This window comes from Pristis pectinata, chromosome 40 (genome assembly GCF_009764475.1).
Source record: "Pristis pectinata isolate sPriPec2 chromosome 40, sPriPec2.1.pri, whole genome shotgun sequence".
NCBI lineage: Eukaryota > Metazoa > Chordata > Chondrichthyes > Rhinopristiformes > Pristidae > Pristis > Pristis pectinata.
Window position 1 is genome coordinate 6,826,911 of NC_067443.1, and position 27,008 is coordinate 6,853,918.

Below are 27,008 nucleotides of genomic sequence, written 5' to 3' on the forward strand. Positions count from 1 at the left end.
AAAGACGACAAAACAGCTATTGCATGGGAAACTGAGTGTAATTTGATATCAGCTTGGAGGCCTTGATGCAAAGATGAGAAACCTGATGTTGGTCTGCTTAATGCCAGATAAGCAAATGAATGAATCATACCATTCTTGTGCCCACAGGGAAATTACAGACTTTTCATATGACTGTTGGATGTAATAAATCATCTTTCTCATCCTGCTAAACCTGTAATCATTCCCAAACAGAATAAAAAAGGACCATCAACTGATTCTACTTTGAGTCATTACCTATAGCCTTGCCCGCCTGACAGACAGATGATGAGTTTCTGCTGAAAGCTGTAGCCCTAACCTGGAAATGCTTCCTGCCACCTGGTACTCCTTTGACATGTGGAATTTTGTGACCGGTGTTGGCCTGAATAACGTAGCACTGGCCTGATCATGTCAGATCCAAAATGCTGAAGCACTGGGTGCCAGTGAAACAGATTTCACCACCCCGCCTCTAAAGTTTCTGATCAGTGGAAGTGATCAACAATTCACAGCTTCCTTGTTACAGCATTAAAAACCCCTAACCTTAGCTCAAAGCTATTGACTAGCTGAAAGTCACAGCAAATACGAGTCACAGCAATCGAAACAGGCCTTCGGACCACCAACCATACATTTGCACTAATCTCCTTTTATTCTTCCCACGTTCCCATCAATCCCCCCAGATTCTACCACTCACCTAGAAATTTACAGTGGCCAATTAAGCTATCAACTTGCAAGTCCTTGGGACGGGAGAGGAAACCGGAGCACCCGGTTAAAAACCCATACAGTCACAGGGAAAATGTGCAAACTCTACACAGACAGCACCAGAAGTCAGGATTGAACCTAGGTCACCGGAACTGTGAGGCAGCAGCTCTACTAGCTGGGTCACTGTGTCATCCAAAAATCATATCAGATGCTCAGGACTTATAGGAGACTGCTGCATTCCCACATTTATAATCTACGCAGAAATCTCTTCCACTGCAGGTGCAAATAAGCCACAACTTATTTAGTTACTTGGCAACACAGGTGGTAGCACAGGGCCCACAGAATCTCCATTGACTTCAAGCTGAACTGTTACTTCAGAAGGGTTTGTGCACCAGGATTGACGCCACATAAGCCTCAGATACTTCTCGACCAACCAGTACAGTAGTACTGAGTAGCAGCAATTAATCACTACCCAGACATATGCCCTCCTCACTCTCAAGCACTAACCAGATTGTCCAGCTCCAGATACAACCAGTATAAAGCACCATTAAAGTCAATGGAAATTTCCAAGTGCCCTATGACTCCATTTCCAAATACACATCAACATCTTCCATAACCTATAGCCTTGAGATACCTCAGCAGGGAAGTGGGGATCCAAGCAGCCGTATCGCCGAAGAATAAAATCTGCAAATCAATTAATTACTCAGATTTACCATAAACTATCACTGCAAAGTACGTTCTTTTTTCCCCCAAATTAAAATTGCACAAAAGTCCACAAACAGTCTTAAAGATTCTTCCCGTTAGAACACCACATTTGAGATCGACCAAAATATAATAGTGGAGAACCTGTAACAACAGAACAGAAACATGGAGAAACAGAAAGAGTCCAAGTATACCACTTAGACCACCTTGCCTGCTCACCAGACAATATAATTGTGACTGATCATCAAGTTCCACACTCTGTTCCTGCTTTTTCCATATATCCGTTGATCCCTTTAGCCATTGGTACTATATCTACCTCCTTTGTGAATATATTTAATGATTTTTGCCTCAACTGCCTTCTGTTGTAGAGGATTCCACAGGTTCACTGCTCCTTATCTGTCTTCTCCATATCCCCAGCCCAGGATTCCTTAGTTCTAGAGTTCCTTAGGTAGTGTCCTAGGCCCAACCATCTTCAGCTGCTTCATCAATGAATCTTCAATCGCAATTTCAGAAGTAGGGATCCTCACTGATGATTGCACAATGTTCAACACTATTTGTGACTCCTCAGGTAATGAAACAGTCCACAACCAAATGCAGCAAAACCTGGACAATATCCCTGCCTGGGCTGATAGAAGGCAAGTAACCTTTGTGCCACACAAGTGCCAGGCAATGATGATATCCAGCAAGAGAAAATCCAGTTATCACCCCCCTGACATTCAATGGCATTACCATCACCGAATCCACTATCAATATTCTGGGGGGGGGGTTACCATTGACTAGAAACTGAACTGGAATAGCCATATACACAATATGGCTAGAAGAACAGGTCAGAGGCTAGGAATTCTGTAGTGAGTAACTCACCTCCTAACTTCCCAAAGCCTGCCCATCATCTGTGATGGAATATTCTCCACTTGCCTGAACGAGTGCAGCTTCAACAACACTTGAGAAGCTTCACACCATACAGGATATAACAGCCCACTTGGTAGGCACCCCATCCACTCACTCTACCGCCGATGCACAGTAGCAGCAGTTTGCACTATCTATAGGAGGCAATGCAGTAACTCATCAAGTCTCCTTAGACAGCACCTTTCCAAGCCCGTGATCACTACCAGCTAGAAGAACAAGGGCAGCTAAAGCATGGGAGCGCCAGCATTTGGAAGTTGCCCTCCAAGTCACACACCATCCTGACTTGGGAATATAATGACCGTCCCTTCATTGTCACTGGGTCAAAATTCTGGAACCCCATCATGGGTAAACCCACACCTCAAGGACTGCAGCAGTTCAAAAAGGCAGCTCACCATAACCACCTCCTCAAAGGCAATTAGGAATGGGCAATTAAGTGCGGCTGAGCCTGCGAAGCCCACAACCCTTGAACGAATTTTAAAAAAACTTATCCCTGTTGTACACAACTTCACTTGTACAGTGATGTGCCAAACCTGATGACTGTGTGAGCAATAGAAAAATTCTGTTGGCCTAGTGAACTAACATTAACACAGGTTACAAAAGATACTGTAGATGCCCGAATCTAGAACAAATACAGAATGCTAATAAAACTTAGTGGGTCAATCAGCATCTGTGGAGGCAAAAGGTACAAGTTAACATTTCAGTTCAGGACTCTGAATCAGGGCTGAGGGTGAACAGGAAAGATCACCAATACATAACACTACAATGGCAATGGGATAGATAATAGTAGGTAATAGGTGGAACCAATGGGGTAAGTGATGATAGGCACATGGAACCAGTTTGGGGGGGGGGGGGGGGGTGGTGGGGAAGGAGGGGAAGAGGATGGGAGGAATGAACAAAGGGAGAAGTAAAGTTGGTGGGCAGGTGAGTCATGTGGGAAGAGAGCACTGGGGATGTGGGTTACTTGAAATTGGAAAATTCAACATTTATACCATTAAGTTGTAAGCTACCCAAGTGTAACATGAGATGTTGTTGGCCTCTCCGTAGCAATGGAGAAGGCAGAGGGCAGGTTGGCGTGGGAGTGGGAAGGAGAGATAAAATGATATGCAACCAAAAGCTTGAGGTAGTTGATGCGGACTGAGCGCAGGTGCTGCGCAAAATGTTTGCCTAATCTACGCTTTGTTTAACCAATGTAAAGGTTAACACAGACTGTCGTCATGGCACTCTCAAGTACTGAAAGTTTCCTATGCAGGATTTAACACAGATTCCCTTCATACAACAGATGGTACCACAGATAATTTACACTTCCACTGTAGTGGTGGGGCATGATGTTTTGTTTCTCCACCACAGACAAATGACTCGTATCACCTACTGGGTCAGACGCAACTAACCCACAATCCAAGTTCTGGTCTTCATATTTGGCAGGTAAAGTGGCCTTCCTTTCAAGAGATTTTGGCATGAAAGGAACTACAGTGCGAAACAGGTCAACACTGGGTACAGAAGCCCTGTGTAACGCCATCAGGATCAAGCATAGCACCTAATCACCAGAGTTTAGCAACACTATGACTACTTTTGATCACTTCGCAATTGCTCTAATTGTGTTCTGTCTTGTAAAAATTGTGTTTGATTTATGTATTTCTTGTGAATGCTGCTTATATGATGCTCTGTGCCTGTGATGCTGCTGCAAGTAAGTTCTTCGTTGCATCTGTGCATACTTGTGCATATGACAATAAACTCAAATTTGACTTTGACCAAAATATCTAAATGTTTGCCGTGCCATGGAAGTAGAATTTTTACCTGCACAACACGCTGCACTGCCTTGAAACAACATCAATGTGTAATTGCTAAGATCATTTCCAAAACAGTGATAGTTTGGAAACAGTTTTGGAAGTGATTTTGACAATCTTGTAAACAGATATCCATGATTCAAAAGCTGCTCATCTTCATTAAAGTTAATGCACAGAAACATAACAGTTTTTAAGTAAAAGGAACACACTATATTAATTGCAATTGAAAACGTTGTACAAGTTGTGACTGAATATGCAATTTTTTTTCCCGCCTGATCCACATTGAAATATATTGTAAAACAACTTCAGATGACTGGGGAATCTTGACTAGCTTAAAACAAAACTCTTATCCCGTAACACTCAATTATCATGTCCGAATTATGTAAGAACATGTTCATATCTTCAAATACCCTCTCGATAATGCTGTTTGCATGAAAAGAAAGGTGGCAGTGGAGAATCTGGAGAGCAGACATGGGCTGCTGAACAGCCCTGTATGAAAGTGAGGAAATAATTAGAATACGGTGACTGAACGAATGAATTTTTGGAAAAAGGGAAATAAAACATGGTGTAAACAAATGTCCTGAGTTGTAGAAGATGAGGGACAAGGGCACCAATCAGGTCCTTAAACCTGTGGTCACCATTCATCCCAATAATGCTCATGCTTATATTGTGCTTCTGTGGCTTAACTCCATGGACCTGATATCAGTTTCTAACAGAAGACTAGCAATCTCAGAATGGAAGTTTCAATTGTTTGAGCATCCACAGGCCATTAGGTGAAGAATTCCAGAGTGCCAAACAGCAGGGCTAGTTTTAAGAACATGTCAAGAACATAGAACAGTACAGAACAAGAATAGGTCCTTCAGCCCACCTCTGTGCCAACCACGCTGCCAAATGAGACTAATCCCACCTGCCTACACATGATCCACATCCCTCGATTCCCTTCATGTTCACATCCGTCTAAATGCCTCTTAAGCGCAACTATCGTGTTCGTTTCCACCACCACCCCTGGCAGCACATTCCAGGGACCTACTACTCTGTGTAAAAAAAAAACTTGCTCCACACATCCCCTTTAAACATCCCCCCCCTCGCCTTAAATCTATGTCTTCTAGTATTTGACATTTCTACCCTGGGAAAGAGAGTCTGACCGTCTACCCTATCTGTGCCTCTCAGTGTAGCGGTTAGAGTAACACTTTACAGCGCCAGCGACCTGGGTTCAATTCTGGTCACTGTCTGTAAGGAGTTTGTACGTTGTCCCCGTGTCTGCGTGGGTTTCCTCCGGGTGCTCCGGTTTCCTCCCACATTCTAAAGACGTACAGGTTAGGAAGTTGTGGGCATGCTATGTTGGCACCAGAAGAGTGGCAACACTTGCGGGCTGCCCCCAGAACACTCTACGCAAAAGATGCATTTCACTGTGTGTTTCGATGTATATGTGACTAAGATATCTTATCTTATCTAAACTTCTATCAGGTCTCCCCTCAGCCTCCGATGCTCCAGAGAAAACAATCCATTCATCCAACTTCTGCTTATAGCACATGCCCTCTAATCCAAGCAGCATCCTGGTGAACTTCCTCTGCACCCTCTCCAAAGCCTCTACATCCTTCCTGCAATGGGGTGACCACAACTGAACACTCCAAATGTGGCCTAACCAGAGTTTTAGATGCCTTTTTCTGCCTGCCCACCTAAAAGAAATACATTCCTTGTCATGCGCCCTTTAACATTTTAAATACCTCGGGGATGGTGGGGGGGGCTTAAATAGGAGAGCACGTTTCTGATTTTCGGAACTCTACTCTTATATAGCCCATCATCACAACTGAATCCCTTAACTTTCGGTATCAGTCTGGAACATTCATACTGCAACACCTCAAAAGCTAACACAGAGATGCAGTAGCTAAACCGAACACAGCGTTTCTGAGCACAAACATACTGACCCATTTGGAGAGGAGTGTGCAATCCTACTTATATGGAACCGTGTACCTGAACAGGTTCTGAAGGATAGTTCTGCAACAAAACTTCCAGCCTTATACCCCATTAGTTAATGTAGAGTTGGCCTCTGAAGTTATACCATGCCCCTGTTCCAAGCTATTGCCCAGGATGGGAGTGTCACAATGTACATTAGTAGATCACATTCAAAATATGTAGGAATCCCCACATTGCAAAGTCAAAAATCTAACCACTTTGGAGCAGAGCCTTCAAGCATAAAGAATTTTTTTTAAAGCCTTCTGCCAACTAGTCATACAGCATGGAAACAGGCCCTTCAGCCCAACTCGTCCATGCTGAATGTGTTGCCCAGTGAGCTACCTGTGTTTGGCGCATAGTCCTCTAAACCTCTCCTAGCTATGTACTTATCTAGATGGCTTTTAAATGTTGACAAAACATATGTAGACAAAATGATTTCAGGACTTTTGTTACTCAGAAATTTCAGTTTAAAAATTAACAGGCAGAGTTGTTTTTCGCTCCAGATTCCAGCATCTGCAGTCTCTTGAATTAAAAAGACATTTGGATAAGTACATGCATAGGAGGGGTTTGGAGGGATATGGGCCAAATAGGACTAGCTTGCTGGGCACCACTGTTGGCATGGATGATTTGGGCAATAGGGCTTGTGTCCAAGCTGCATGACTAAGTCATCAGTGAAAAATATTCTTTGGTTACATTGGAAAACTTCAAATTTAGTGGGACTTGAACAGAATAACTTGGGAGATTACTATATCCATGAAGTGTTTTATTTGTAAAGAAAGTGAAGAATTTTGTATGAAGTAGCAGATGAAAGGGAGTGGAGGTGCATCAGTATTAACCACATCTTCAGTCCTTCCTTCACAAACCTGTCTTAAGTTACAACTGAAGGTGGACTCCATGTCATTGCTGTGCAACGTCTCCGTGCCTCACAACAGCACCATTCAGACCAACTCTGAGGCTGCCAGAAGCTACTGGAGTAAAACACTAATCGTCTTGAGTAATATGTGCACTTAAATAGGCTCCATCCCAAAATTAGCAAGTTCAAAATCCAGCACAAGCACCACTGTTTCAGGGCACCATTAATCTGAAGGCCGCCCAATATTTTCTCCATATAGTTATTCCTACCTGCTGGTGTCAGGTTGGTTCTTTCTCCGGAAGGGGGCCTGTCCCTCCTTATTAACCTGCTCGGCAAACTATCCTGGGTGGCAAGAAGTTCCGGACTATCAGACGACTTCTTTCGCCCCATACCATTCGAGGGTTTGCTAGGCTTGTAGCTTCCTATTGCACTTGTAAACAGATTGGTATGTTCTTCACTGACGCTCGACTCTGAGCTAGACATATATCGTCCCGAACACGAGCCCGCTGACCCATCCGTACAGTCTATTTGGAGAGGAGTTTGCAATCCTACTGATATGGAACCATGCTCCGTGGAGTCCCTTCGAGTCCACTGATCTCCCCTACCTAGTAAACCTTTCGATGAGGTCATGTGGCTGAATGGCATATGGCATCTGTGTTTGTCTTTATGTTTGTGCCTTTCCGAGATTGCTTCCTTTCCATACGCATACCGCCGCAACAGTGAGGGATTAACTGTTAACCCGTCCACAGATGATGCATTTTGCTCGGAGGAGCGATGCTCTCGGTGCTTGTGTCGGTGCTTGTGTTTGTGCTCGTGCATCCAACTGTAAGCCATTTCTGCTGGGATGCTGGCATAAGTGCCCATGGACAGCAGCGAGGTCCGACTGCCAGCTAAGAAGGCCTCTGGTCTGAGAAGTCTGTGTTTCTTTTTGTGGTACTTGTTGGGGTTTAGGAGCAGGTGGCCAGTATGCATGTACGAGGGAGGGGGCATTGTACTACTTAAGGAGGGGGGAGGAGGGGGAGGGGGAGGTGGGTAGAGCGTTGGAGGATACCGTGCATAATAACCCAATCCCAGCGGGCCTGCTGAGACTGGGGTTGGAGAGTAAGGCATACTGTAGGAAGGGAAGAAACCACCATTTGCTAGGGGGAACCCCAGGCTGTGGACAAAGGGGACTTCAGCCATGGCATCTCGCATTTTCGGAGGCCTGCCCCTTTTTTTCTTCAGTTCAGGCTTTCGGACATAGTGCATAGGGTCAAAAGGGAAAGGCGGGTGCGTGTAGAAGCTGCCAAAATTGATCCGAAAGATTGAAGGAAGAATGTCTCTCGGGATGTAGTGATGACTTCTGTGAGTTATTCTCAACTCACTCAATCTAGTTATCAGTTCCTCCAATTCAGCCAAAAAATTGGGGTCTTGTTTGTTCCGCAGCTGTAAGTACTTCTTCTTCCGTTTCCTCTTCTGCCGCTTAAGTTTGTCATAGCTAAGATAATCGTGGGCTCTGCGTTTGCACTTGTGCTTATGTTTCTCTTTCAGTCCGGACAAGACCGCTGCGCTCTCAGGAGGCATGACGGAGACATGGTCAAAGGAGTACCGTCGCTTCCTTGGCCCGCAAAACTTCTCAGCCCGGTCCGACGTGCTGTTGTTGTCTGTCCCGATGCCACTGTCGCTCGGGATGGTCTCCTCACTGTGTGACTCGCTGATGGGCGAAGGCGTGGCCTCCTTCAGCGACGTCAGCTCACACAGGTGAGACGGCGAGTTTGGCAGCAACGTTGGAGGCGAAAGCTTCCGGCGGCCTTTGGAGGCTTTCCGCGTCACGAGCGTCTGCACCGCGTTGCCTCTGCTGCCGTGCAAGTGCAAGTTTGGCACTGGGGTGGGTTCAATAAACCCTGCATCGCTGCTGGCAGGACTCTGACTTCCACTCACTCCTGACGACTGGGAGTAAGTCGGCGAAGGCAGGATATCCGGTACATTCGAGTTTGATGACTGCGTGAAGTTTGGCAGCACTTGCCCTAGTGTTGTGGTGAATGCTGGTGGCGATGGCTTATTATCGATAGACAGCATGCTACTTATATACGGACCATCTAATGACATTTTGGGCTTTCGGCCCCTTTTCTTTCCTATGTAAATAGTTCCTTTTTTACTAACGTTAATTTGCTGGCCCACCTTGGAGCCAAAGGTGGCAGTGAAAGTCGAGACATTACTACTCAGCTTCGATTGCACTTTCCCTTTATTACTAGAGCCACCAGCACTCAAAAGGATTTGGTTCAAAAGCTTTTTCCTTTTCAGCGTTTTCATCTTGTTGATCTTTTTGATAAATTTTTTATCCAAAAGTGTTTTCATCAATTGCCTCTTCCCCTTCTTGGCTGATTTCGAGTCGGTTTCGCTCCCCATTTCAAAGTCATCACCACCAGTCATTTTCTGTGCATACTCCACTGGCTTATTCTTCAGCTCGCTTGGTTCGAGACTCCTGTGGTGCGTGGTTTCCTCCTCGGGCTCGCCCGTGCTATCTGTGACTGCCAATGGCGCAGTGAGTAATGCGGCTGGTGCCATGGCTTTGGCTACGGGCATCAGCTGCTTTTTCGGCCTGCCCCGCCTCCGCTTTCCAGGAAGAGAGGCTACAAAAGTTTTGCTGGGCACAATTTCGGTTTCCGGCTGAAGTATAGGAGGCTCTTTCTCCCTGATAAATTCCTTGGACTTTGACATCACCGAAAGTACTTTGGAAGGGGGGATCTTTAAAGTCCTACGTGGTGGCTCTTCAAGTTGAGGCATGGGATCAAGTTTCGCTCGGGCTCTTTTAGGTTTGTGAACATTTGAGGTGCCACTTAATGACGGAGAGTCTTGCAGACCATTTTTAGAGACTCTCTCTTCGTGGTGACCTTGCTGAGATATAAAACGTCTCCCCCCCTCCGGTTTCTGGGGCAGAGGCGGGGAAATGCAAGCCTTGGTCAACTTTGGCAGGCGGGGCTTAATGATTTTAGACTCACTTAAAACTGAGGAAAAGCCTGGGCTCCTTATCATTGGAGGATGATCAGAGTGAATTTTTTGCTCTGTTCTGTATGTGGCAGTTTTCAGTAGTCCTGATGATGCTACTGATGAAGCCAAACACTCACCAAAAGCGCTAACAGTACTGCTCGCAACCACTTTCATTCGGGGGCTCTTCCCCTTCCTTTTGTTTATGAGTTTTGGTTGGAGAGTAGTATTGGGGACCGAGCAGTTCTGGTAGGTTTTTTGTAGCTGCTGATGCGCCACTTTCAGGGTGCTGGGCTTGAGCGAGGGTTTGCTGTTTAGGAGGCTTTTAAAGCTAGCCACCGTGCTGCTGGCTGAACTGGGCGAATCAGTCTTAGGCACTGGAGGGCACGGCAACTCGCGGCTCCTCTCGGTTAGTTGAGTGAAAGTCTTCATGCTGTCCAGGCGCGGGGGCTGCAAGCTGCTTTCATTTGTGCGTTCGGTGTTCGCAGACTCCGCATTGAAATTGTGAGCGTGGAGCTTGAAGCCGAAGTGGAGGGGTAGGTTGCTCGACACGGGCTGACTTTCGACTGCTGGCTTGATATCCATATCTGAAATTACCAACACCTGGTCGGTTTCTACCTGGGTGGAAGTGGGCTGAGGAGGAGGAGGAAGAGGAGGAGGAAAAGCAGCATTCCTGTTTAATGAAACCGTGGGTCCTGCTGGTGAGGGTGCAGAAATGGCCCCTTCCACCCCTGCACTACTGGTGGACCTCCTCCCATAGACGTCAGTGCTAGTCGCAGCTCGATGGTCTGCTGAAGTGCAATTTGTTGTAGGTTGCTTATCTAGCTTTGGGATTGTGTGCTCTACCTTCTCCGTGGAGGCCAGCTGATCGTGGCGCGGTGAGACTTCTTCGTTGCACAGTGCTGCGTCACCCACCAGAGACTCTTGCCTTACCGATGATTTTACCAGCAGGGTCTCCTTGGTCAGTTGGGTTAGAACGGTTTTGCCACAGACTTTACCGCTGGTGGCGTCTTTCCCAGATTGTGTAGCTTCCTGTTCCGTTGAGTTCACATTCTTGTAATCTACATAACTTGGAGTGCTCAAGTGCTCTTTAACCGAGCTGGCAGCAGCAAGACCAGCTTTCAGCTGGCTCAAGTCTTTGTTCATCACCATCCCATTGCCAGTTGTTGGCTTCCTAAACTTCGTTCTGGAAAACTTTGATGCAGGGCAGTTGCTTTTCAGCATTGAAGATTTTTCAATCAAAGACGCCTCACCGTTTACTTGTTCTTTTGTGTCAGTGTTTCTGCTGCTTGCCGTGCTACACACAGCAGCTTTACTACATTCAGACTGTTCCAAACTTGGAGGAGGAGGAGGAGGTGGAGGAGTTGGAGGTGGTGGTGGTGGAGGTGGTGGCGGTGGTTTCTTCGGCTCTCCTCCTGTCTGTGGGTAGCGACTCTCCTCTATAGATGATTCAACTGTCTTCATTTCCTCACTCTTGTTGTGCAACTTCAGGGAACCCTGCATATTTTGCGGAGGAAACAAAAGAAAATGTCAAAGGTCTTAACTGAGTTATAAAGATTAAAAAAGATACATTTTGTTCACCTGTTCAGTACATTCTGAAATGTCACCAGTGAGGCATTTTCTGTAACTCAGAGACACTAGAGATTGCAGATACTGGAATCTGGAGAAAAGGAAACAAACTGCTAGAGGAATTCACCTGGTCAGGCAGCATCTGTGGAGGGAAATGGACAGTTGATGTTTCGGGTCCAGTCCAGATGAAGGGTCTCAAACTGAAACGTCAACTGTCCATTTCCCTCCACAGATGCTGCCTGATCCGCCAAGTTCCTCCAACAGTTTGTTTCTTTACTCTATTTTCTATAACTCAGTATTTTCTAAAAAAATGTTAAGTTTTTAATTTCCCATACTTCTGGAACGACATCAAGAACTCCTCTGAAAATATTAGCACCGAAGAGTGATCCACAGCAACATTTGTAAGTAGCACATACAGGAATGAATGGATGAGAGACAACTATGAGCTCAGGTGGAACCCAAGGCAACACTAGATAATAAATTTAAAGGTCTAAGTGATAATGGAAACACCATGCTCAAAATAGAATTTTCATAGAGAACAATTAACAGCTAACATTCCTGAGTGTGGAGAGTTTTTAAGCTGAAATCTGCAAATCATAAATTAGTACCAAGTTAAAACTGGGAAGATCACAGCTAACGCCCTGGTCTCCTTGCCATCAACTCCACTTCATCCCCATCCCCCCTTCAGCCAATGGACAAGGCTGACCCAGACAGTTCATAACCTTTGAGCCCTCGTGAAGCCGAGCTGTGCTTCTAACCTTGTATCCTGTCCATCACAAAGACCACCAACATCCAATTCCATATTACACGCTGCCTCTACCCCCGACAACGCACAGCCCTCATTCATTTCCATGCTGCCACCAGATGTGTCCTGCTGGCTGCTCACTCCCCAAACTCATGTGAACTTGGGTAGTGTGCTGGCTACTTTCTACACCAAAGCAACTCCAATTGACTTACTACCTGTTTCAACTATGCTGCTTGCTAGTACTTCACATCCTCCTCCTACCTGTTAATATATTTCAACATACCGCTGCTAACCTCTGTAATCTCCTCCAGATCCAAAACCCAATCCCATGCTCTGCATTCCTCCAAAACCAGCCTCCTGCTCTCAGTAATTCTTCTGGTGAAGAGCACACACAAACATCCACTTAGCTGATTAATTTGCTTTTCAAATGCATGTATGTGCTTTATCTCAAGGTTTCTCAACAAGATTTCTGTGCAACAGTAAATACTGCCACAACATATTCCACAGAACCCAAATGGCTTAAAAGAGAAACATTTGCTGAACAAGCAATTGTTGCAAGAAGAGCTTACGACCCACCATGATGTTGGCAGCAATCCAATAACATACTAGACAAATGTCTGGGGCAGGTAGACTTTCAATTTACAGACTAAAATTATCTTTCTGTAGCAAGCAGCATTTCACACATTCAGTGCTTAGCTATCAGTTTCATCTTATTTTGTTTCAACAAAGATAGAAAAGCATGCTTTATAACGCTTTGTGATTTTATAACTGTGCATTTCCTTGGTAGATCCAGAGGAAGTAGATTTTCTCTTTGTTTGAAAGGTGTTCCTATCTTCAAGCAATTTTGAAGGGGTTGTTGAGTATTCACAATCACAGAGCACTTGTCCACTAATTAGGATTGCCACATTTCAATTTAGTCCACACAGCTGTGCATTTACCAACTGGCTTCTACTCATGTACAGCCAAACAAAATAGTTCTAGAACCAGGAGGAGACAAAAGAAAAGGGTGACATTGTGTTTATTATCACATTCAAATCCCTCAGTGTGTTGCCCCATCCCTTCTTTTGGAATTTACTACAAACCTACAACCAGTAGCAACTTTTTTTTATACTTATCTCTGGTTTTCTGACCAACTCCCTACTGGCTAATGGAGACACAAGAGACTGCAGATGCTGGAACCTGGAGCAACAAAAAAATCTGTTGGAGGAACTCAGCAGGTCGAGCAGCATCTGGTGGTGGGGGGGAGGGATGGGCGTGATTTATCTATGTTTTGAGTCGAGGCCCTGCACCAGGACAGAGTGGAGAATGAAGATAGCCAGTATAAAAGGGGGGGGGGGGGGGGGGGGGGGGGGGGGGGGGGGGCGTGAGACAGGGGCCAGTAGATGACTGGTGGACCAAGGAATGAAGGATGATGGGCAGATGGAGCCAGGTAGGGGAGGATGAGGTGGAGACAGCTGCTGGAGGGTGAGAAGCAGGAACACAAAGAGCTACCAGTGCTGGAATCTGAGAAGGAAAATAATAATGCGAACCATTCAGGGAGAGGTGAAGGGCAGATGGAACCAGAAGGGGAGGGTGATCGGGTGGGAGAAATGTGTGGGTAGTAGGCGGATGAAACCAGGAGGGGAAGGAGGATGAAAATGGGGGGGGGGGGGTGGCTGGAGGGGGTATAGGAAAAGGGGACAAAAATGGGAAGACTGGAGGTGGATTGGCAGGGGTGGGGGAGAAAAGACAGGAGATAAGGGGTACCTGAAAGTAGAAAATTCAATGTTCATAACACTGGGTCGTAGACTACTCAGGTGGAATAAAAGGTGTTTTTCCTCCAGTTTGTGATAAGCCTCACTCTGGCAACGGAGAAGGCCAAGGACAGACAGGTTGGTGTGGGAATGGGAAGAGGAGTTGAAAGAGGCATACAACAGGGTGCTCGGGATGGCCAATACAGAGTGCATGTGCTTTGCAAATCAGTCACCTAGATTCCAAATGGTCTTGTCAGTGTAGAGGAGGCCACATCAAGAGCACCAAATGCAGTAGACAAGGTTGGAGGAGGTGCATGTGAATCTTTGCCTCACCTGGATGCACTGTTTAGGTCCTTGGATGGTGGTGAGGTAGGTGGTGTAAGAAAAATGGGTTGCACCTCCTGCGATTGCATGGCTAAGTGTCAGTGGTCCGGGAGGGGACTCAGACTGGCTGGCTAGCTAATCAAACTGGCTGATGGTATTCTGTCCCAACATCCGCTTCTTTGGCTTGAAGCAATTTGGGCTTTTTTTTGTTCTTTGTATGAATGCCTTCAGCAATGCTTAAGAACTTCTATCTGCCATGCTAACCTGCCTTTTTTCATTGCTGGATGCTGATGAACTCGTGCATTTCCAGTTTTTCATCCAGAAAGGCTTGATACAGCAGATGGAGGGAGGATACGTTCCTGGACTGAGGCCAGAGTTATATAGCAGAGAAAGTTAGAGGGATGGGAAAACCCCACTCGGGCTTCAAGAGCAAGTGCCACAGGAGGAGACCATTTGGCCCATCAGATCTATGCTGGCTCCCAGCTGAGCAATCTTATCACCCTCACCCCTGCAGCTTATTTTCTCTCACACATATGCCTTTGGTTCTTTTTGCCATTAACCTACACGGAGGGGAAATTATAATAGCCAATTAACTTACAGACGCCTTTGGGATGAGGGAGGAAACCAGAGCATTCAGGGAAAACCTACGTGGTCACAGATAGAACATGCAACTCCACCCAAGTACCACCTGAAGTCAGCATTGAACCCAGATCCCTGGAGCTGCAGGTAGCAGCTCTAACTGCTGTACCACCGTATTGTTCTTCATTTCAATGACTTGAAATGGAAGCACTATTTAGCGCAAGAAAGGATCAAACGCTGAATTGAGAACAGGCGGTAGTTATTAACCACGAGCAGTGGGCAAGGAAATGTAGACAAGGTTTGAATAACCAACGTATTGAGGAAGCAAGGTGGGTTCTGCACAATAAGTGCTCAGTCAGGATTCAGTGGAAGAGGTATAGAGGGATAAAGAGCCAAAGCTGTGGGTGGGAGGAGGAGGGGGAAGAGTTGTGATTGTGGCACTCAATGATGTGGCAGGGTTTAGGGGTACTATCTGTCAATAATACAATTAAAAGCTCACAAGCCAGTGTAGATGCTGTAAATGAGAAAGAGGCAAGGAGCGTCAGGGGTGGTAATGGTCATCAAGGAACAAGGGATTTACAACCCATTGGCAGGAAGCTTCAAGAGGACTGGATGGACAATATTGAGAGGCATAATCTTATTTGAGATGAAGAAAAATAAAAGCAATGAATATCTTATAAAGTCCAATAAAAGCAAATTAACTTTTTCCTCCTGCTCCCTTCGATGAACATGGATTCAAATGCACAGTTTAGCATTTTTAAAAAGGATTGCTGTGTTATAGTTGAACAAAGTTCATTTTGAGAATTTGTAGCTGATTGGTGATGATAAATTGCCCAACTATGCAGCTATCCCATTCAAAGCAGGTCCTTTAGCTGGAGTTAGATCCAAGGCAGTGACAAGCATAAAGGCCTGGTCAAGACTGTAGCTTCTTCCTCACCATGTGGGGCACGCCCTCTTCTCATTACTACCATCAGGAAGGAGGTACAGGAGCCTGAAGACCCACACTCAACAATTCAGGAACAGCTTCTTCCCCTCCGCCATCAGATTTCTGAACAGTCCATGAATACTACCTCGTTATTCATTTTCTTTGCACTATTTATTTTTTGTTGTAAGTTATAGTAATTTTATGTCTTTTCACTGTACTGCTGCCACAAAACAACACATCTTACATCATACAAGTCAGTGATAATAAATGTGATTCTGATACAGTGCAGGGCGCAAAACTAAAGCTAGCAGGATCACGGCTAACAAGGATCAACATTTATGTAAATTAAAATAAAAACTGAAAATGCTGGAAGTACTCAGCAGGTCAGGCTGAATCTGTGGGAAGAGTAACAGAGGAAGCTTGTAAAGCTGCAGGGATGGTCGGGAAGGGTACAATAGGGTAAGACCAGGGTGACCATGGCAGATAAGCTGTAAACAAGGCTAACTGGTTAATGAGTGAATGGGAGCAGTTAGAGAGTGAGAACATAGACCACAGAACCTGTACAAAAGAATGTGAGAGCCGTGAAATGCAGAGCAGGAGGACAAGCCCAGCAGGCCAGGCTGGGCACGTCCACCACTCCCAGAGGGGAAAAAAAAGGGAAGGGAAAAGGGTAAAAAAAACTCAAGCTGAGATAATATTGCAGATGGATGACTGATACGGACCGATAAATTAAGTTACCTGAAGTTGTAGAGTTCAACACCAAGTTCAGAAGGCAGATGGAAGATGAGGTGCTGTTCCTTAAGCTTGCATTGGGCCTCACTGTGACAGTACTGGAGGCCACAGACCACTCAGTCAAGAGTGGGAGTGAGAAATATTTCCAGCATTTTCTGTTTTTGTTTTAGATTTCCAGCACCTGCAGTTTTTTTATTTTCACTTGTTAAATAAATTAAACCTGTATGCTACAATACTATTTCGTCCACCAATTGAAAATACACTAGTAGCAAAAGGAGATGATTTGTTTTAAAAATAGAGTGTGTACAAGTTGACCTTGGAATATATTAATGATTCAGTTTATGGACTGCACAGTCACTGATCTATTCTGGTACCTGAATTCACTTTACTCTTTGATTGTGCATGCATTTTTACACTAGCAAAAGCATGAATTACATCAGAGCACCTACTAGCATAAACTGGGTGTGATCAGAGAGGGATCAACTCACTTTGAACTCCATCATAACATAACCAGAAGTAGGAGAAGATCATGTGCTCCCTTGAGACTGCTTGACCATTCATTAAGATAATGGCTCTCTGATCTTTGGCCTCAACTCCAATGTCCAGCTTGTTCTGTCTAACCCTCTACTCCTCCGTACCATTGAAATCCATCTCAGCCTTGAATAACAAGGACTCAGCATCCACAGGTCTACAGTAGAGACAGAGACATGAACAGGTCTGAGGCTGGGGTTCCTGCAGTAACTCTCTCACCTCCTTTCATCCTAAACTCTTTCTACGATCTGCAACACACAGGATGGAAGTGCCATGGCATACTTTCCATTTAACTGGACAAATGCAGCTTCAACAATTCTCAGAAAGCCCAACACTACCCAGGCTAAAGCAATCTCTCAAAAGTACCCTCCACTACCTCCATGGCCGCTGTGTGTACCATCTTCATAATGTCTCGGCTACTTCAACAATACCTTCCAAACCATTAACTTCTACCACCAAGGCAGCAGCATGCCCATAGGAACACCACCACTTGCAGGTTCCCTTCAATGCTGCACACCACCCTGATCTGGAAGTACATTGCCATTGTTGCTGGGTCTAAGTTCTTGAACTCCTTTGCCAATAGCATTGTGCGAGTACCTTCACCAGAACAGTAGTGGTTCTAGATGGTAGCTCAACACCCACCTTCCCAAGGGCAGTTGGGAATGGAGAATAAATATTGTTCTTGTTAGTGATACCCAGATACCAAAAAATAAAAGTTGCCAAGTCTCAGAAGCTTCAAGAAATCCCACCGCCCTCCCTCTTATATGGCCACTGCCTTCTCCTGAGATTATCCCCCTAATTCTACATACCTCCCCAGTACCCACCCTTTCAAGTCCTTTTAAAAGGCACCATATAGCTTTAAACTTTTGTCAAGAATAGTTCATTAACAGAAACAGAGTGAAATTTGGTGAACTGATGCTGGGAATAGCTGCAAAAAGCTTACCCTTCTATGCAAGCAACTTAATTTGCCACCATAAAGCACATCATGCTCTCTTTGGCCTCCTTCTGTCAATTTCTCCTCTTGCCTACAGGTACAAGGGGATTTGATCCTCCAACAATCTTGCTCTTCTCAATGACACTTAAGATGGCCAGTTTTCCACTGATTGAAAGAACACATTAGGACCAGGGTTAGGCCATCAGGTTCTTCAAGCCTGCCCCACTGTTCAATATGATTGTGGCTGATCTACCCCAGGCCACAATTCCTCCTCTGTGCCAGATCCCCATAGCCCTCAATCTTATAACTTTCAAAAATGTACCTACCTCCACTCTAAATACTTCTAAAGATCTAGTCTCTGGGGGAGACAATTCAAGAAAAAAATTCTACGTAATTTGGTTTTAAAAAAATCAGGCCTTATCGTGAAACCATATACCCTCATTTGAGACACTATTACTAGTGAAAACGTCAACATCCACACTGCCATACCCCCTTAGGATTTTCTATGTTTCTCGGATCATCCTTATTTTTTTTTAAACTCCAAGAATACAGATCTAAACTGTCCAGCCTTTCTTGACAGGACAACCTTCTCATCCCAGCTTCCCTAATTCTAGGCTCCAACCCCTGAGCAATAAAAGCCATTATGCCATTTGCCTCCTTAACTACTTGCTACACCTGCCTGCTAACTTTTTGAGGTTCATACAAAAGACCAGAGATTCAAACCTTGCTCCATGCTGCCTCATACTCCCCCAAAGATCAATGAGTACCCTTTGATAACAGGCAAACTCCTCAATCACCTACCTTTGAAGGACAGGCCGTAAGAAAAGATTAGACTAGATAACCTCACAACTCAAGAGCTTGCTGTACTCACATAGACAGAGCGTCCTAAGCAGAGGTAGCTGGAGTTGTCCCACTCTCTGTAGATCTGTACTCCAGCGCAAGCCTGGATCCCCAGGAATGAGAAGTGCCAAACTAAATCAGATTTAGCTGTGTTCCAGCTATCCTGGAGCTGCACTCACCCAGCCAAAACAAAGTTAAACTCAGTCAATAATGAGTGTAAGTCCAGCCATGGTCCTCTCTTGAAAGGCAAGAGGATTGTGAAAACACTGAGTACCAGGTAAAAGAATGAAATTTATAGGAAGTGGAGGGGAGAGGGAAATGAGGGCCAAAAAGGAAGCAATAAAGATTACAGTCGTCACAAAGGTCAGTTATGAAGTGCAGACAACCTAAGTGGAAAAGTGCCACTTCAAGACGTCAGTGCTAAGTTAGTTCTACAGTTCCCACGATCATGCTGACCCATGCAGTTAATTGACACCATATTTGTATTAAAGAAAATGCAAATTCACAAAACACTACAAAGTATACTAGAGTGAAGCGGAAGAGAGTACCCTTGGGTCCTGGAGCCTATAGAAATACGGCTAGTCCACGGCACATTCACAAGCCACAGTCACCAACACTACAGCTTCTAGTGGAGAAGATTCAATGTATGTGCATTAAGCATGCATTTGCCATTGTGCACTGGAATGGAGGATGAAGTCAGGAAATGGGAGTAGTTCCAAACAGTTCACTTTCCTTTTTGGGGGAGGGAGAGGTTTGGGGCACCAGGAATCACACCACCCACAAACAGAATCTGATCTTCAAATCTGGCACTTGGAATGAAAACCAGGCAGACCGGTAGAACAGAAACTTCTCTTTCCTGGGTAAAAAAGTTCCAGTGAAATATGAATCCAGTGCTTAATTATGTGTTGGTTTGTAACGTAAAGTGCGTCTGTAATCCAGCACCAACTGGCAAGCTTTGTCAGGAAGCTGACAAAATTCCTTGATGTGAAAAACAGAAATTTATCTTCAAAAATGGACAGTCTTGAGCTCTTTTCCCTGGAAAAGAAAAGACAGATGCCCTCAGGTAAAGGCCTGAAATAGGCATTGCTTTGATAGGGTAGGTGTAGAAATATTTCCACTATTAAATGTCTATACATCAGCTGGTAATAAGTCCACAAGGGAATTCAGGAGAACTCACCCGACTGTGAGAATATGGAATTTTCTCCCACAGCAGAGATGGATTTTAGGAGGAGCTGGATAAACGCCAGGGGTGAAAGAAATAAAATGACAGGGCATTGTGAAGAGGCGTAGAAGGTGACGTGTGGACCATAAACACCAGCATGACGGATAACTTGGGCTGAAAAGCCCTGTCCTTCTGTGCTGGAAATACCTGCATAAAAATTACCCAATGTTCCCAAATTAGGGTTTAGCAACAGTACTGGAAGAGCCCCCAGAGGAGCACATTTTAACCAATAAGGTTGATGAGGAACATTTATAGAAATAATCTTTTAATACTAAAGAATTTTATCAGCTGCCACTAACTTCTGTTGAAATCTAAATCTATTTCTCATTAGGTATTGGATCTTAGGATGAAGCGTGTCAGCAATCCAGTACTAACTGGCAAGCACACTTTGGAAGACCGCAAGATTACTTTGTGGGAAACAGACATTTATATTTACATAGACAGTCTGGAGAAGACAGACAGGACAACTTGGTACAAAGCCCAAAATATCAATAAGCAGTGGTGTGTGTCTGACCCTTTAAGTTTACTGACCAAATCACCATCCAGAGTCATCAGTAGCAGTTATCACATCTCCGGGCTACAGCATCAAGGCCCGGCTCTAACACTTTGCACATCAAGTACACTCCACTTAGACACAAACAGCATTCCTGGTCCATAGTGCATTTAAGCTTCCTCTTAAATCTGAGGATAAAAAGGCCTGTAATTATCTTTCTATTCTCCTCGTCTCCTGGGCCACGTGCCAACCATTTCAAAAGATCCCCATTTCTTCCTGTGTAACATCATTTCATCTGGCTAGTGTTAGGCACCTCATTCTATATCAGCAACTATCAAAGGAGCATTCCATTGCTATACATCACTATGGCTTGAAACAGCAACAAGGCAGCCAAGGCTCTTTAACCTTTACAACTAAGCATACTCCAAGTAACTGTGTCAACCAGTAAACATTCAAATATGCTTCAGATTGATTGAGCTTGGAGGCTTCAATGCATTGGAACCCTTAATTGTTCTGTATTACTCATCCTGACAAGGGACTGTTGTCTCCATAAAGGTGTCAGGCTACAGTCCAATTAGAAAAGTTAAGTGGGTGGGAAGTGAACGTCTGGCAATAGGCCAGGAAAGTTGCCGTGCCAGCTCACACCAGTGAGCTTGTATGGTGCCTTCAGCTGAGAAGTGTAGTAGTTTGGAGAAGGATCCACTTCACCACCGCCCACATAACCTCTGACTCGGAGCCTTCCCTTTGTTCTTCCACCTGCTCTAAATAACATGAGAGATTAAGTAGCAGGTCAGTGGTAAGCACTTTACCCAGAGGGTGGGTACTGCACTGCACAAATCCGGCTAACAATACAAACACGAATAATTGAGACAGAGAGTCATGCAGCATGGTAAAAGGCCCTTCGGCCCATATGTGTCCATGCTGACTAAGATGTATACTCAAGCTAATCCTATTTCCCAGCACTTGGCCCATATCCCTCTACACTCTTGTCATCTATATGAGAGGGGACCTCACAGAAACATTTAGAATGTTGAAAGGACTGGACAGAGTAGACGTGGTTAAGCTGTTTCCCTTGGTGGGTGAGTCCAGGACCAGAGGACACAATCTTAGGATTAGAGGGTACTGGTTTAAAACAGAAATAAGGAGAAATTTCTTTAGCCAGAGGGTAGTGAAATTATGGAATTCTTTGCTACGTACAGCTGCAGAGGCCCAATCATTGGGGGCGTTTAAGGAGGAGGTTGATAGGTACCTAATTAGTCAAGGTATCAAGGGATATGGGGATAAGGCCAGAAATTGGGGCTAGATAGGAATAGTTTTAGTTTAGCTCATGGAGCAGACTGGATGGGCCGAATGACCTACTTCTGCTCCTTTGTCTTGTGATCTTGTGATATACCCGCCCACATACACGTAGCTAAATGTACCAGCCTCAACCACTTCCTCTGGCAGCTGGGTCCATATATCTACCACCTGCTGTGTGTAAAAAAAAAATTCCCTCAGGTTCTTATTAAACCTTTGACCACTAACCTTAAAACTATATTCTCTACTTTTCAATTCCCCAACCCTGGAAAAAAGACCGCTCCAGTATCTACACCCCTCATGATTTTATATCCCTCTATGAGATCACCCCTTGCTCTCCTACCCTCCATGGAGTGAAAGCCCAGCATGTCTAACCTCTCCCTATAACTTAGTCCCTCAGGTCCTGGCAAAATCCTTGTAAATCAGCAAATTAAAATGATTATCTGAAAAGACAAATGGAGAATGGCCTTAAAAGGAACTGTGGGTGATTTCACAGACACAAGAATCAGGCAAATTTGGCACGCTGGTCTTCATCAATCAGAGCATTGAGTATAGAAGTTGGGAAGTTATGTTGCAGTTGTACAAGAGGTTGCTAAGGCCACATTTGGAATATTGTGTTCAGCTTTGGTCGCCCTGTTATAGGAAAGATGCCATTAAGTTGGATAGAGTGCAGACAAGATTTACGAAGATGTTGCCAGAACTCAAGGGACTGAGTTATGGAGAGAGGTTGAGCATGCTAGGAGTGTAGGAGAATGAAGGATGATCTTATAGAGGTATATAACATCAGGAGGGGTATAGATAGAGTGAATGCACACACAGTTTTTTTTCCCCCCAGTGTTCGGGAGTCAAGAAATAGAGGACATGGGCTTAGGGTGAGAGGGGAAAGATTTAATAGGAACCCAACGGGCAACTTTTTCCACCCAGCGGGTAGTCTGCATATGGAATGAGCTGTCAGAGGAAGTAGTTGAGGCAGGTACATTTAAAAGACACTTGGACAGGTACATGGATAGGAAAGGTTTAGAGGGATATGGGCATCTTGGTTATCAGGGACTGGTTGGGCTGAAAGGCCTACTTCTGTGCTCTACAACTCTAAATGGAGCACCATGGTCTTTTCTGTTCTGATAAGCAAATCTGTGCAAAAATACATTTTTACACAATATAAGGTCCCACAAATATCCAGTAAGCCTTTTTAAGAATACAGAGCAAAGATATTTGGGAAAGGCTGCCAACATCCAACTAATCATTTTCCAGTGAACATGCAGACCTTCAGGAGAGAACAAAGTTCAACCTCATGCTGGGGACTGTTAAGCACAGCACTTATTTAAAAAAAGTGTTTCATGTGCTCAACAAGTCTCGAGTTGTAGCCCTCAATGCTAATAACAAGCAAGAGACAGAGCACGAGGGAGAGGCAACTTGGTGCGCAAGGATTTTTACAAGGCACTGAAAGCCAAGTTCATGGTGCCTGGAGGAGTAAAATCAGTCAACTATAAAACTCAGCATATGCTCCTTGCTGATTGGGTTTGTCACTGTGTAAAACCCCTGTCCCGTTTCATTGCGATGTGAACTCTCCCCCCGTGACAGCTTATGAAATTCCATCAGTGCCCGATAATCTCACTAATCACAGTAAAGTGTTCATTGTTTTCTAAGTAATTTCAAGGTGTGACCAGGCTTTGTGTGTTTCACCACCCTCGAAAGCTAACAATTTTAGCTGTTTAAACCTCCTGCCTGAATGCCAGGCATGATTTCATTCTGGCAATCACTTGTCATTGAAGCAGAGATTCAACAACTTGACTGGGATGGCAATGAAGCTTCACATCTGAAAACGCTGCTTTTTTTCCATGCCTATTGAATTAAAGGGCCAACATGTTCTGCCAAATGAAAGGGGTAAAGAAACAGGTAGCTAAACTTCACTTTTTGGAGTCACTGGTTAGATATAAGGGCTCACCCATTTTAAGACAGTGGGGGTGATTTTCTTCCCCCCCCCCCCCCCCAGTTAAAAGGTTGAGAGTCTTTGGAACTCTCTTCATCAAAGAGCAGTGGAAGCAAAGCCTTGAATATTTTTGAGGAGTAGATTGGCTCCTGATAAGCAGGCAGGTGAAAGGTTACAGTGGGTAGATGGGAATGCAAAATTGAAGTTACAAATTTGGTGAGCCGCTATCTTATCAAAAAGCAAAGCAGGCTCAAGGGCCTGAGGGGCCAATTCCTGCTCCTAATTCTCAAGTCCGCATGACCAAAACAATCATGGAAAGGTTATATGGACATAATTATACAAGGCAAAGGATAACCGAGGGAAATAATTATCACGATTGCTCATTTTGAATTTTTAGACAAGGCAATGACATTGACTGGGATTAGAACATTTATTTCCATTGGCAATAAACAAGGTGAATTTCAAGGAGTTTGCAAATTCACTATTCCTCATTTGTTTCCAGACTTGCAAGTTGGTTCTTTATAGATGCAGGGAGGGCGCTCATAGTGTTATAGAGCAATACCACATGGATACAGGCCCTTCAGCCCAACCAGTCCATGCTGACCATGGTGCCCACCCAGCTAGTCCCAATTTCCTGCGTTCAGCCCCTATCTCTTAAAGCTCTGCCCCTCCATGTACCTATCCAAGTGCTTCTTTAATGACTCTATTGTACCTGCCTCAACTACTTCCTCTGGCAGCTCGTTCCATTTACTCACCACCCTCTGCGTGAAAGGTTGCCTCTCACGTCCCTTTTAAATCTTCCCCCCTCACCCCAAATCTGTGCCCCCTAGTTTTGGCTCCCCTACCCTAGGGAAGAGACTGTTACTGTCCACCTTATCTATGCCTCATAATTTTAAACATTTCTATAAGGTTGCCCCTCATTCTTCTACCTTCCAAGGAATAAAGACCTAACCTGGCTGACCTCTCCTTATAACTCAGGCCTCTAGTCCTGGCAACATCCTCGTAAATCTTCTCTGCGCTCTTTCTAGTTTAACCACGTTTTTCCTACAACAGGGTGACCACAACTGTACACAGTATTCAAATGCTGCCTCACCAACGACTTATACAACTGCAACATAATATCCTAACTCCTATACTCAATGCCCTAAGTGATAAAGGCCAGCGTGCTAAACGTCTTTTTCAGCACCCTGTCTACTTGTGTCACCACTTTCAATGAACTATGCACTTATACTCCTAGGTCCCTCTGTTCCATTACACTCCCTAGTGCCCGACCATTCAATGTTCTCCGCTGGTTTGACTTTTCTAAATGCATCATCTCACACTTATCTGTATTGAAATCCATTTGCCACATTTTGGCCCACTTTCTGAACTGATCAAGATCCCCTTGTAATGTACAATAACCTTCTTCACCATCACCACTCCTAGCTTGGGGGGCCCTGAATCAGGGGTTACAATCTCAGGATATGTAGTAAGACATTTAGGACTGAGATGAGGAGAATTTCATTCAGTCAGAGTTGCTGAATGTAGTTAAGAAAGAGGTGGGTACATTACTGACCAAAAGGCATCAAGGAGCATGAGAAGAGAACAGGAATATGGCATTGGGGCGGAGGATCAGCCACGATGGTACTGAATAGTACAGCATGCTCAAAATGGCTGAAGAATGGCGTATGCCTACTCCTATTTTTCTATATTTCCTACAGACAATGAGTAATTCTGGTGTAAATGATCTCTCATGCAGGACTGTTCTTGGCCTAATGATTAGGATTACCAGCTTCAGTCCTCAAGTTTATTTGAGTAAACCCATTCCAATTACAGCAGAAACTGACCTTATAAGGAAGAGGATTACAACATAGAAAACCTACAGCACAATTCAGGCCCTTCGGCCCAAAAAGCTGTGCTGAATGTGTCCCTACCTTAGAAATTACTAGGTTTACCCACAGCCCTCTATTTTTCTAAGCTCCATGTACCTATCCAAAAGTCTCTTAAAAGACCTTATCGTATCTGCCTCCACCACCGTTGCCAGTAGCCCATTCCACGCACTCACCACTCTGAGTAGAAAACTTACCCAGCATCTCCTCCATACCTACTCCCCAGCACCTTAAACCTGTGTCCTCTTGTGGCAACCATTTCAGACCTGGGAAAAAGCCTCTGACTATCCACATGATCAATGCCTCTCATCATCTTATACACCTCTATCAGGTCCCCCAATCATCCTCTGTCATCCAAGCTCACTCAACCTGTTTTCATAAGGCATGCTCCCCAATCCAGGCAGCATCCTTGTAAATCTCCTCTGCACCCTTTCTATGGCTTCCACATCCTTCCTGTAGTGAGGTGATCAGAACTGAGCACAGTACTCCAAGTGAGGTCTGACATAGATTGGATGATGAAAGATCTATTAAGCATTTCTCTTTTTGCAGATGCTGCCTGACATCTGAGTGTTTATGGCTTTTCCTGCCTTTCTTTCGAGATTTACAGCATCTGCAGTTTTTTTGACTTTCGATTCCCAAAGACACTTGGGAAGTATTGTCTTCCTTTTTTTTGTTTTACTTACGCTAAATCGTTACTGCTTGCAAATGTGGACTAACCCTAAATATCTGGAGGTTTGGAATTACAACGGAACAATAATGCACATGTAAAGCACCAGGTGGCAAATCAGGCAAAAGAAAGCTGCACTGTGCATCCAGTTTCCCAACACCTGTTGCAAACCTTACTGCTCCTCCCACAAAAACAATGGCTCATTGAGCACATTTAGCAACAGCAGTTGGCCCTTGAATACTGGAATGTGCAGGAAATCAACAAGGAATTTTTTTTTAAAAGCACAAAATTAGAATTTTACAAGCAGCTTACAACGTGTAACAAAAGCTCCATTTTTATAAGCAATGTGCTTCCCCCATTTCCTTCTCCCCCTCACCCATTCAAAAATCACCTTCATACAAACACCACATAAACAGGGACACAGTGATTCTCATATTATCAGGGGCTTACTGAAGCTAAATTTGCTGGCAATACAAAGATGGGTGGGAAAGCAAGCTGTCAGACACTGCAGAAGGGATATAGGTAGGTAGAAGGGGTGGGAGATGAAGTGTAATGCAGAAAAATGTGAGGTTATCCCCTCTGGGAGGAAGAGGTGGAAAAATATGACTGAGGCAACATATTGGAGTGGGTAAAGTCTGGCTAACGTGAGACAGACAATAGGCATGAATGAATTCTTTTCTGGTTGGCAAGATTAAAAGGGCAGTAAGAAGGTGCAGGGCATGCTTGCCTTTATTAGTC

The 27,008-nt window shown here is 44.7% G+C and overlaps 1 protein-coding gene across 4 annotated transcripts in view; it reads right to left on the minus strand.

The window, feature by feature from the left end:
* ash1l (ash1 (absent, small, or homeotic)-like (Drosophila)) overlaps positions 1 to 27,008 on the minus strand; it is a 213,879-nt gene that overhangs the window by 118,818 nt on the left and 68,053 nt on the right. For all 4 annotated transcript variants that reach the window (XM_052045674.1, XM_052045672.1, XM_052045673.1 and 1 more), the window contains one exon: positions 7,185 to 11,379. In XM_052045674.1, coding sequence (XP_051901634.1) covers positions 7,185 to 11,379 — 4,195 coding nt within the window. The remainder of the gene's footprint in view (positions 1 to 7,184; positions 11,380 to 27,008) is intronic.